Source organism: Stegostoma tigrinum, chromosome 7 (assembly GCF_030684315.1).
Source record: "Stegostoma tigrinum isolate sSteTig4 chromosome 7, sSteTig4.hap1, whole genome shotgun sequence".
In the NCBI taxonomy this organism is placed as follows: domain Eukaryota; kingdom Metazoa; phylum Chordata; class Chondrichthyes; order Orectolobiformes; family Stegostomatidae; genus Stegostoma; species Stegostoma tigrinum.
Window position 1 is genome coordinate 25,907,868 of NC_081360.1, and position 13,000 is coordinate 25,920,867.

The 13,000-nt window shown below is 41.9% G+C and overlaps 1 protein-coding gene across 2 annotated transcripts in view; it reads right to left on the reverse strand.

Moving 5' to 3' along the window:
• The window catches only part of col6a3 (collagen, type VI, alpha 3), a 179,726-nt gene that overhangs the window by 129,962 nt on the left and 36,764 nt on the right, over positions 1-13,000 (reverse strand). For both annotated transcript variants that reach the window (XM_059647118.1, XM_059647117.1), the window contains exons 4-5: positions 5,947-6,540; positions 2,658-3,293 (exon numbers count right to left, since the gene is read on the reverse strand). In XM_059647118.1, coding sequence (XP_059503101.1) covers positions 2,658-3,293; positions 5,947-6,540 — 1,230 coding nt within the window. The remainder of the gene's footprint in view (positions 1-2,657; positions 3,294-5,946; positions 6,541-13,000) is intronic.

The following is a 13,000-nucleotide window of genomic DNA, read 5'->3' on the forward strand; positions in this document are numbered from 1 at the left end:
GTATCGCCTGCTGCTTCTTAGATAAGATTCATGAGCAGAGGTGTCTCAGTAATGGACAGTGGAATACATCAAATATAAAAATGTTAGTTGAACTATAATTTGTATGCATTAGTCATTACATATTAAATGTTACAATGCTGCTTTATGGCTGCCTTATGTTTATTGGCATCTGTGTTCATGAATAAATTCCAAACATTAAAAAGCAGTCACATTAGGAAATAATTTGGGAAATATTGGTCCACAGCCTTCTGGACTCAATGGTGAATGCAGCAATTTGAGATCATAATCTCTGCCTCGAACTTGTGCCATTTTCTGATGGCTTGTTCCCTGCCATTTCTCTTTTTATTCTTTCACTTTGCGGCTATCCAGTCATTTGCATCTCATCTGAACACATCTTTTTGCTTTAAGTTTGACTATTAACCCCAAACCTTTCCTTATCTAATCTCAGAGATAATGGGAACTGCAGATGCTGGAGAATCCAAGATAATACAATGTGAGGCTGGATGAACACAACAGGCCCAGCAGCATCTCAGGAGCACAAAAGCTGACGTTTCGGGCCTAGACCCTTCATCAGAGGAAGGGTCTAGGCCCGAAACGTCAGCTTTTGTGCTCCTGAGATGCTGCTTGGCCTGCTGTGCTCATCCAGCCTCACATTGTATTATCTTATCTAATCTCATCTGTGTTTTTATCCCATCACAGATCTATCATTTCTTTCTTTATAGTATTCCCTTTCCAATTCCTGAAAAGCTATCGCAATTCTGTTTCTCTCAGTTCTGATGAAGAGACACCATCAAATTCAAATTGTAATATTGTTTTTCTTTACAAATGCTGCCTGGCATTTCCAGCACTTTGTTTTTTTTTGCAGTGAGAAATGTTCGAATAGAACACAAGTTCTACAGACAAAATGAAGCCTTGCAAAGTATTCTTTTCTGTCTCATTTGAATGTCTTATCGTAACGGAGTGCTGGGGAACAAAGGGAATATAATTTGTATATTATTAAAAGAAAATATGGTGTGTAGTTAGAAATGGAGGGAAATTATTTTGAAACTGAAAAGGTGTTTAAAAATAGACTGAAATTACACATTACAATTTTCTATACACCGACATATTTATTTAAAAAAGGAATGGAAGTTAAAATAAATTAATGATACTCCAGAAAGTGACAATATTAGGATATGTTTCTTCATATGTTGTGTATGTGAAGGATTTTCATACCATAACGAGAATGAAGTATTTTGATTTGTGTTGTTTGTCTATTACTGAAAAGAACCAGAAGGTGGAGGAGACATTGTATTCTCCAAGTGTTAGATTATGTTCTAAGGAAAGGCTGCTGATATCAGACAGTGGGTACAACTAGAGACGAGAGGTGGGACACAGGGAGAGATCTCACAGTTAATGCTCTGCACGTTAATATTCATTCAACAGGAAGAGTGAGTAGAATATTGAACTTGCAACCAAAGTTAAGTGAAGGACTTCCACTTCAAAAATTACTCATCGGACATGCTTGAGATTCAAATTGCACTGTATACGAAGATCTGTGCTGAGAAAAAGAATCTACATCATGAAATCTTTCCCTTTGTCCTCAGATGGTTAGTCATAGAGTCATTGAGACTCATAGTCAACTCACCCATGCCGTCCAGATATCCTAAATAAATCTAGTCCCATTTGACAGCATTTGGTCTATATCCCTCTAAACCCTCCCTATTCATATACCTGTCCAGGCGTATTTTAAATGTTGTAATTGTACCCATTTCCACCACTTCATCTTCCAGCTCATTCCATATACACACCACCTTCTGCATGAAAAAGTCGCTCCTTAGCTGCCTTTTAAATATTTCTCCCCTCAACTTAAACCTATGCCCTCTAATTTTGGGCTCCACTCTCCTTGGGAAAAGACCTTGCATGTTCACCCTATCCATGACCTTCATGATTTTATAAACTTTTATATGGTCACCTCTCAGCGTCTGTTGCTCCAGGGAAAATAGTCCCAGCCTATTCAGCCTCTCCCTATCACTCACGCACGCCAGCTGTGCAAATCTTTTCTGGACCTTTTCAAGTTTCACAGCATCCTTCCATCAGCAGGGAGACCAAAATTGAATGCAGTATTCCAAAAGTGCCCTAGCCAATGTCCAGTGCAGTTGCAACATGACTCCCCAACTCCTATACTCGATGCATTGACTAATGAAGGCAAGCATACCAAACACCTTCTTCACTAGTTCAGAGGAAGGGTCACCGGAAAAGAAACTTTAGATCTGTTTTTCATTCACAGATGCTGCCAGACCTTTTCCAGCAACTTTGTTTTTGTACTTTCTTAGCTAACTTGTCCACCCGTGACTCAACTTTCAAAGAGCTATGAATATGCACTCCAAGTTCTCTTTGTTCAGCAACACACCATGGGACCCAGGATTCGTGAGTTATTGTGAAGTGGCCAAGGATGTGTAATCTGAAAGTGAATATTACAGTGAATGTCTGGCTATCAGACAGTCAGGGACAATTTAGGGAATCCAATACATACAGTCCCCTGGTATCAGCAGTGATGTGTGATATTATTAGTTGGTACTGGAGTAATTCGACACTTGTGCAGTAGTTTCTTACAAATAAATGACAATGAGCAGTACTACAGTGAAAAGAAAAGAACACAAACTCAATTCAGGTACCTTTTGTTGCAGGAATGGGTTCCATTGGTTTTATTGTTGGTTCTTCGATTATTATTGTTGGAACTGCCAGTGTGGTCAGTGGTATTATCATCTCATCCAGTAAATCTGGCAGAGACTGGAAATCATTGACACCGAAGATCAAACTTGGGTCAATTGCCATCTCTTCTAGCTCAGCTGGGTCTGTGTGCTTGACTCCAACAGCGAAGGTCATTACCGCAGCTCGCTTCAATGCATCTGATGATGCTTCCACATCATCATCGGACCTTCCACTAGTAATAAGCACCAAAAACTGAGGAATATTTTCTTTTATTCGACTTCCTGCAGCCCTGGAAAAAAAATATTTACTGGCAAAATCCAAAGCTGAACCCGTGTTGACCGTTGTCCCACCTCGCAATATGATAGTCCTGATATGAGATAGAAGTTCAGCTTCTGAAGAGTAAGTGTTTAGATAGAATTCAGCTTCAATGTCATCACTGTACTGTGCCAGACCTACTCGCACCTGGTCACTTCCAATCGCCAAGTTCCGAACTATTCTTGTGATGAAGTCCTTGACGAAAGGTAAATTGGTGTTTCCAACATTGTCTGATCCATCGATAAGGAAGACAATGTCTCTCTCACTCATTTCCCTTCGTACAACTGGAAAAAAATAGACACCAAGTCAGACAAAATCCCTAAAGATTAAATAAAACCTGGTAACACTGTTATCAAATCATAGAGTCATACAGCATGGAAACAGACCCTTTGGTCCGACTGGTCCATGCCGACCATGTTCCTAAACTAAACTAGTTCCACCTGCCTGCAGGTCCCGACCCGAAACGTCAAGCTTTCCTGCATTTCTGATGCTGCTTGGCCCGCTGCGTTCATCCAGCTTCACACCGTGTTATCTCCACCTGCCTACACTTGGCCCATATCCCTCCAAACCTTTCTTATTCACAAACTTGTCCAAATGTCTTTTAAATGTTGTAACCGTATCTGACGTCCATCACTTTTTGCGGCAGTTCATTCCGTGCACTAACCACCCTCTGTTCCAGACCCGAAACATCAGCTTTTTTGTTCCTAAAATACTGCCTGCTTGCTATGTTCATCCAGCTCCTCACCTTGTTCTCTCTGTAAAAAAATTGCCCTAATATTATTTTCTCTCCTTAAAGAAAATACCCTCCAATTTTGAACTCCCCCACCTAGGGAAAGGCCCATGTCACTCACCTGATCCATGCCCCTCATGATTTAATAAACATCAATAAGATCACCCCTCAACCTTCTATGATCCAATGAAAAAAGTCCCAGCCTTTCCAGTCTATTTTGATATGTCAAACCCTCCATTCCCAGCAACAACTTGTTAAATATTTTCTGAACACAGTCCAGTTTAATAATATCTTCCCTGCAAGAGTGACCAGAACTGCACACAGTACTCCAGAAGAAGCCTCCAATGTCATGTATATTCTTAACATGGTGTACCAACATCTAGTGAGCTAAAGACCCACTTAACCACTCTGTCAATACATGATCTAACAAAGTTTGCTGAATTCTACAACAAATAGAATTTCAATAATTGATGTTTGCTGTAGGCTCCATTAATCACAAAGAGAATGTGCTTTAATTTACAGACCTGAGGAAAACATACACTAGATTTTGAAAAGGAAACCATGATTAATCCCATAGTGATGCTTTTCTGGCTCTGGCAGTATTCATATTAAATAGGCACCACACAGAATGGTATTTTGGGGTCAGTTAGCTTAGTTGGCTGAACTGCAATGCAGAATGATGCCAACTGTGTGGATTCAATTCCTGTCCTGACTGCAGTTACCAAGAAGGTCCCTCCATTCCAATCTTTCCCCTTGAGCAAGGTGTGATAACCCCCATGTTGACCAAATGCCAGTTGCCTCTCTCTAATGAGGGCTGATGCTTTGTGACTTTGCTTTCTAAGGTCACTGTGTGACACTCACAAGTCTTAAGGGTTTTCCGCCTCTCGGGCATAGCTATCCTTAATTTTTCCATTCTAATGGTAATTTAATTCATTGGTTGGTTATGGCCAAGAGAGAAAATGCCTGGGGGTTGCAAGGAAAAATAATTTCACGCAACAAGTGGTCATGATCCTGAACTCACAGCCCATTAGAGTGATGGAAGTGAATGATTACTGAAGGAACATGATGGAGAAAATCCTGCAGTGATACACAGGCAGAAAAGGAAAATTGGACAGACTTGATTGTCCCATCACGTCCCAGCAAAGACTGAACAATGCCAAATTGGCTTCCTTTTTGCCTCAAGTGAGTCAATGACAATTTTATCTTTAAAGCGGGCGAGTTTTCTGGTCAGAAACCTTTAGCCTTCAAACATGAGAAGGTATGCGGGACCATCCAGCGATCAGGCAGTTGATTGGTTGTCATTGGGCTTTCTGCCAGAAATAGGACTCCTGGCCAGTTCTGCAGACAAGACAGACATCAGTAGCTCCAGTCCCCGCCAGAGATGTGATGGCAGCGATGACTGTTGCTGAGACAATACGGCCCCAGACTCCCAGAATGAAGGATTGTCCTCAGAAAAGATTATAGTTGTTTGGTGGAGTCTCATGGGGTGGACATCATGAGGAGAGGATGGAACAGTGGGATCAGGCAAGAGTGGACTTTCAGTTGGCTTTGGACCAGTCTGTCCACCATGCCCAGATTAATGCAGACCAATCTATTTAAAACCGATAGTGCAGTCACATTGGTTAATGTCAAGTAGGTGAATCTTCCTCAAGCCTCCTGGAGCTGGATCTCAAGCATTTCAAGCAGAATGACACCCCTAAAGTCAGCATTAGTTGATCCTATAAGGACTTCAATTGGCAATGGGGTCGGAAGGCGGAAGGAGTGTTTCCTATAAGGAAGGTAATTTGAGCAGTAACAAAGGTTGTGCTATTTCTGAGCCCAGAGCATTCAGGTTATTAACTTTATGATCATGGGAAAGATTTAAAAATCAATTAAGCGAAGTGTCAAATCTAAGCCAGAACTGAACAGTTACATCTCACCCCCATTTACTATAAGGCAGAGATAACATATTTTTACGCTATTCATTTCTACCAGAATCAGCCACATCACAGCATGTTCGAGTATGTTGTGCATGACTGTCTTACAATGCTGACAGCGGCTATGGAGTAAATATTTAGAATTTAGTCAGTTAAATAACTCAGTGGTAAAATGTACATATTGTGCAATCTCAGTCTTGGTGAAATCACTCTTGCAATATCAAAAGCAATCTTTTATTTTCTCTTACATAATTTTGACAAAACCTTGCTATACTTAGCCAACAATTCTACCTTCAGTCGGAGGGATTGGTTCCTCGACCACAGACACTGCTGTAACTTTAGTCAGGAACTCTTCTTGAATGTTTTGCAATTCGTTGAATTCTCCCAGTTTCAAAACAGAGTCGGGATTAGACACTATCTGTTGTAATTCCGCTGTGACTGCCTTCTTGGCTCCAATAGCAATGGGCACAATACCAGCCTGTTTCATCGTATCTGCTGCCCCACCAACATTGTCAAAGGATTTCCCAGCAGTGATGAGCACCAGGATTTGTAAAGCTCCAATGCCTGCTCTGCTTCCTGCAGATGGGTTGAAGACATTCCTTGTGACATAGTCCAATGCAGCACCAGTGTTGAGGGGTCTCCCTGTTTTCAGTCTCATCCTTTTAATTGTGTTTAAAACTGCATCTCGAGTTGAATGAGTGTTGAGGCCAAATTCAAGTCTTGGGTTAGAACTGTACTGTACCACAGCAACTTGATCTCTGTCAGGTCCAATATCAAGCTCCTGGATTATGTTATTGAGAAACTCGCGGACTTGAATAAACGATCTTCCCATCCCAGGAGAGCCATCGATTAGGAAGACAATGTCTCTCTTCCTTGATGCAGAAACTATAAAAAGCATAAATGATAGAAAGTTAGCAATAAATTTGTTTAAAACCAAATATAGAATTTAGAAATCCATCAAGCATAATTTATCTTTTATTCTTCATTCCTACACTGTCTCAGCAGTGATTCTACACCATGATTTGCCACAGCAGCTAAAGCTGATGCTACAATATTAAATTGCCAAATTGAGTCATACTAAAGCAACATAGCACTATACACACATTATTAAGAAATGGACTAAAAACATTTAATCTAATCTCATGGTGAAAATTTGAACCACAGTCTTTTAGTCCATCTGTCTCAGCTGGAATTACAACCCATCCTTAAGGTACATCTAGATATATTTTCTTAACAAATTTTCTAATGTGACAGTATGACATAAATTTAATTTTCAGTGCCTCAACAATATCAATCTGCCTGTGTGAGGCTGTTTCTTCAGTTACCCACGGTCCATCCTCTGAGCTTCCTTGCCATATTGGCCCCAGGCTGACTGTTTAAGCTCCAGCTGCTGATTTAATGCGCTGCCAAATGGCAGCTGACCTCAATCAGTCTACCCAGCATCCCCTTCCCCTCCACCATCCTCGCACTTCTGATATGGCATAGTCAATGCACTTGCTATTGGATCTGCCCATTCTCCTGCTCTTGATGATGTGTGTGGTACCATAGTGATTTGTGCTTGGGCTCCAGCTATTCACATAGACATCAGCAATTTGAATAATGGAATCAAATGTAACATTATAATAAAATGTGAGGCTGGATGAACACAGCAGGCCCAGCAGCATCTCAGGAGCACAAAAGCTGACGTTTCGGGCCTAGACCTTTCATCAGAGAGGGGGATGGGGTGAGGGTTCTGGAATAAATAGGGAGAGAGGGGGAGGCGGACTGAAGATGGAGAGAAAAGAAGATAGGTGGAGAGGAGAGTATAGGTGGGGAGGTAGGGAGGGGATAGGTCAGTCCAGGGAAGACGGACAGTTCAAGGAGGTGGGATGAGGTTAGTAGGTAGGAGATGGAGGTGCGGCTTGGGGTGGGAGGAAGGGATGGGTGAGAGGAAGAACAGGTTAGGGAGGCAGAGACAGGCTGGGCTGGTTTTGGGATGCAGTGGGTGGAGGGGAAGAGCTGGGCTGAATGTGTGGTGCAGTGGGGGGAGGGGACGAACTGGGCTGGTTTAGGGATGCGGTGATGGAAGGGGAGATTTTGAAGCTGGTGAAGTCCACATTGATACCATTGGGCTGCAGGGTTCCCAAGCGGAATATGAGTTGCTGTTCCTGCAACCTTCGAGTGGCATCATTGTGGCACTGCAGGAGACCCATGATGGACATGTCATCTAAAGAATGGGAGGGGGAGTGGAAATGGTTTGCGACTGGGAGGTGCAGTTGTTTATTGCGAACCGAGCGGAGGTGTTCTGCAAAGCGGTCCCCAAGCCTCCGCTTGGTTTCCCCAATGTAGAGGAAGTCACACCGGGTACAATGGTTACAGTATACCACATTGGCAGATGTGCAGGTGAACCTCTGCTTAATGTGGAAAGTCATCTTGGGGCCTGGGATAGGGGTGAGGGAGGGGGTGTGGGGGCAAGTGTAGCATTTCCTTCGGTTGCAGGGGAAGGTGCCGGGTGTGGTGGGGTTGGAGGGCAGTGTGGAGCGAACAAGGGAATCACAGAGAGAGTGGTCTCTCCGGAAAGCAGACAGGCGTGGGGATGGAAAAAATGTCTTGGGTGGTGGGGTCGGATTGTAGATGGCGGAAGTGTCGGAGCATTCCTGACTTTACAAAATGAGGTGGCATTGTGAGTGACAACGAAGATGTAAAATGGCTTCTCAGTCTCTTTGGAGAAGTTAACTGATGTGAAGAAATGCATGGCAGAGCTGCATAATGTGCTTACAAATGAAGTTGACCAATTGAGAAGGGAAATCAGAATGGTAGGATGTTATGGCGATAGAGTCAGGCAATTTATAGTCATAGAGTCATTCGGCACAGAAACCGAGCCTTCAGTCCAACCAATCCGACCATAATCCCAAGCTAAACTAGTCCCACCTGCCCTGTGCTTGGTCATATCCCTCCAAACATTTCTTATTCATATACCTATCTGTTAATGTCTTTTAAACATTGTAACTGTACCTGCATCCATTACTTCCTCTGGCAGTTCATTCCACATACAGGCCACACTGCATTAAAAAATTGCCTCTCGTGCCCTTTTTAAATCTTTCTCCTCTCACCTTAAAAATGTGCCCCCTAGTCATCAAGTCCCCCACCCTAGGCAAAGGACACCTGCCATTTACCTTATCTTTACCCCTCAGGAATTTTTAAACCTCTATTAGGTTGTCCCTCAAACCCGTACACTCCAGTGAATAAAGACCCAGCTTATCCAGGATGTCCTCACAACTCAAACCATGCATTCCTGTCAACATCCTGGTAAATCTTTTCTGAACCCTCTCTTGCTTAATTATTTTCTTCCTATAACAGGACTGGGCATGTCACTCCAGAAGGATTGCACAAAGTGACTTGGATCTCCTTGTACAAAACTTACTAAAAGCTAGAATGTAAGCATATCAAGCAGTGAGAAAGACAAATTGCATCCCTTCCTAGATAACAAAGTGTGGAGCTGGATGAACACAGCAGGCCAAGCAGCATCTTAGGAGGACAAAAGCTGACATTTCGGGCCTAGACCCTTCATCAGAAAAGGGGGATGGGGAGAGGGTTCTGACATAAATAGAGAGTGAGGGGGAGGCGGATCGAAGATGGATAGAGGAGAAAATAGGTAGAGAGGAGAACAAGAGAGTTGCAGTGGGAGAGAGATTCCCTGACGTTTGTCCGGAGGGAGGAGAGTAACTTCTTCAGGTTAGGCATCCCTGGAAGAAGCTTCGCAGTGAGGTTAAAATTGTATCAGAGATAATGGGAAATGCAGATGCTGGAGAATCTGAGATAACAAAGTGTGGAGCTGAATGAACACTGCAGGCTGGACTTTGGTGAGACAATTCCTGATTTATTTTATGCAGTTTTGGTTACCTCACCTAAGAAAAGATATACTTAGCACAGAGGGAGAGCAGCGAATGTTCACCAGACTGATTTTTTGATGTCAAGCTTGTTGTACATGGGGAAATTGATCAATTGGAGCTGTTCTCACTGGAGTTTAGAAGAATTAAAGGTCTTCACTGAAACATATAAAATTCTGTCAAGGCTGGACAGAATGTATACACCGTTGATGTTTCTCCTAGCATGTAATCCAGAGAGAGAGGTGCATTCTAGGGCTGCACAATGGACTATTTTGCACTGGGATGATGAGAAATTGTTGATCAGAGGCTAGTGCACCTGCAAAATTCTCTACCGCAAAAGGCAGTGCAGACCAACTCATTGAATTTAAATAGAGTTTTAAGAGACTGGAGTGTTAAAGGAGCATAGGGAAAGAGTGGAAGTATAGCATTGATGTAAAGGACCAACCATGATCATGTTGAATTGTGGAATAGCTCAGTGGGCTGAATGACCTATTCCCATTCCTATTTTCTATGTTTCTTCGTTTTTACCCCATTTATATTGCAGGTCTGTGCTGTCGTGTTTCTTTTCACAGTCTCTTCAGCAATTGTCTCTGTAAAACATAAAGGACTATTTCTCCAACTGACTCCCTCGGACATAAGCTCTTTTTTACTGATTGTGGTACAGAGGCAAAGTTCTAAATCTGTAAATCAGAAGGCTGGGGACTCAAGACCCACTGCAAAACTACCATACACAGTCTTTCAGTTGAGACTGTAAATAAGCATTACGTTCCTCTCAGGTGGATGGGATCCCATTTCAGTGTTTGGAAAAGATAAATCCCAAAGTCACATTCAGTATTTATCTCTAGATCAGTACTAGGAAGATAGGAAGACTTTCAACACATTACAGCCGTGTACATTTCAAAGCATCTGTGAAGTTTATAAGGATATCGTATAGACATGAAAAGTGCTATCAAGTCATTTTTGTCTCACTGAACTGATGCATCAGATAATATTGGGAATTCAAATCTACCACATGAGTGTGGCTTTATCTTAACAATAATTATTAAGTTTTACCTGATGTGTAACCTTATAGCTGCCCGGAATGAACTCTATTTGCCACTTGCTGCCCACTTGAATAGTCCATTTATAGCTTACTGCTGCATAACAGCATTCTCTTCATTGTCAAAACATGGCAAATGTTGTATGATCAGCAAACTTCTTCATCATACCTTCTACATTTAAGTGTAATTGAAAGCCGAGGTACGAAGCCTTTGAATCACATAACTGCCAGTAGTCACAATACGCATCATTGACCACTTTGTTTCTATGTGCTGACCTACTTGCCCTCGAATCCCATCTGTTTTCACTTAAATAGCTAATCTGCCACACGGGGCCATGGCAAAGGCTTTGCTAAAAATCGTGCAGACTATAAAATATGTGTTACCCTCACTGAATCTCCTTGTTACCTCTTCAAAACTTCATTCAAGGTGGTCAAACGTGAATTTCTTTTAATAAATCCATATTGACTGTACTTGATCAATCCATGCTTTTATAACTTCTATCCTTTTACAATAGTTTGTTTATCCCCGAGGTTAGGCTTAATAGCTAGTCATTATTCAATCCATTTCCTTCTGCCTTTCCAAGTGACGGTACCTTGTCAGTCCTCCAGCCCTCTGCCACTGGGTCCACAGCCAGAGAACATTGAAAAGTATTGATTGATGCCTCTTCTGTTTCCTAGCTTATTCCTTTTAACAGCGCAGGAAATCTATCATTTGGGGCCAGTGATTAATTTACTTTCTAAGTTGCTAAATCCGATAATACTTCCTGTCTCAAAACGTTAATACTGCCTAATATCTCATGCTGCTGCTACTTAACTACAATTTATGCATTGCCCATCTATACTTCTGCTCTGAAACACCTCAGAACAACTCCTACATTTGAAACACTCCAGAAATACAAATTATTACTGATGATTAAAATGATGTGCTTGCCTATACAATATCCTTTAAATCTGAGCAGTCTCAGGAGAGACAGAATTTCATCTTTCCTTGACTAGGTACTTAGACAAATCTCAGTTTCAGAATTATCACTGTACAGTACCAACCCAATTGTCACTTCCAATGCCCATGCTCTCAATTATTCTTTTGATAAAGTGACACACATGGGAAATTTGAATTCCCAATACTACCTGATTCATCAAACAGAAACACAATATCTCTCCTGCTCTCAGTTTCAGATGTAAGTAGAAAGAAATGCACATACAAAGACACACTGGGTAAGCTAAAAATCATAGAAATTGCATAAAAATATTTCCATTGTATTGATAGTTGTTCCAATGATGAGAATGTATGTCAAACATCTGTGATTTATAATTTTCTAATGCATGTTGCAACTGGGCTCCTATTACACCTCCAACTGTACAGTAAATAAGTTTGGGGAGTTACAGGGAGATTGCAAGTAGAACTATAATGTTGTGGTGATAACAGAGACCTGACCCGAGGAAGTGCGGGACTGGGTGTTAAATATTCCTGGATACAAGGCATTCAGAAAAGATCAAGAGGAAAGGAGGAGGAGTAGCTGCATTGGATAAAGAGGGCATTGCTTTGCTGGAGAGAGGTAATGTCCCTGAGGTTTCAAGGACAGAATCAATTTGGCTACAGCTAAGAACAAAAAGATGTAATTAGTGTAGCCTGTAGTCCAGAGTTTTTCAACTGCTATATGGTAGTACACTGGGCGGCTGCAGCAGGTGACAAGTGTGCCATGAAAGCCTTGGGAAGCAAACCTGTTTTCCCCATGCGCACGGAGATTTGGCAACACACACATGGTCATCTGTCCCCGTGCATGGATGGTAGAAAATCCACTTGTTATGCAGCCGTCCGTCTTGCCGATACATAGGCCCAAACATCCCTTCTGAGCATGCACACAATGACCAAGGACAATGTCTTCAGGATGCAAAGAAACTGCACACGTGCAGTCAAGAAGCAAGCAATAATTGAATGACTTTTGAAAGACTTTATTTCCATAAAATGGAAATAAAAAATAAAGGACAGCAAAGTAAAGGGGAATTCAAAAGTCTACTGTAGGCTTAAATAGTAAAATAGTTGAAAACAAAGAGAAGACTGATTAGGGGCCAAAAAATAAATTTGCAGACAAAGGCAGTGGTATTGGTTAAGGTATTAAATGAATGCATTGTCCATCCATGGTGATAGAGGAAGAAATTCTGTCAGTCGAAGGGTTCAAAATTGTTAAAGAAAGGTTGGACTGTGGTTGGTTCACTCACTGAGCTGGTTCATTAGTTTGAAGGCGTTTCCTTACCCTGCTGGGTAATATCATCAGTGCAGGCTCCAATAAAGCGTTGTTATATTTTCCCACTTGCTGTCTAAACTCTAGGGTCCATTGGACCAACACTTACTCGTCTCCATCCATACAGACAAGGAGGGCCATCAGTTCGATTGGGACAATGTCAGGATCCTAGGACAAGCCAAGCAGAGACAGGC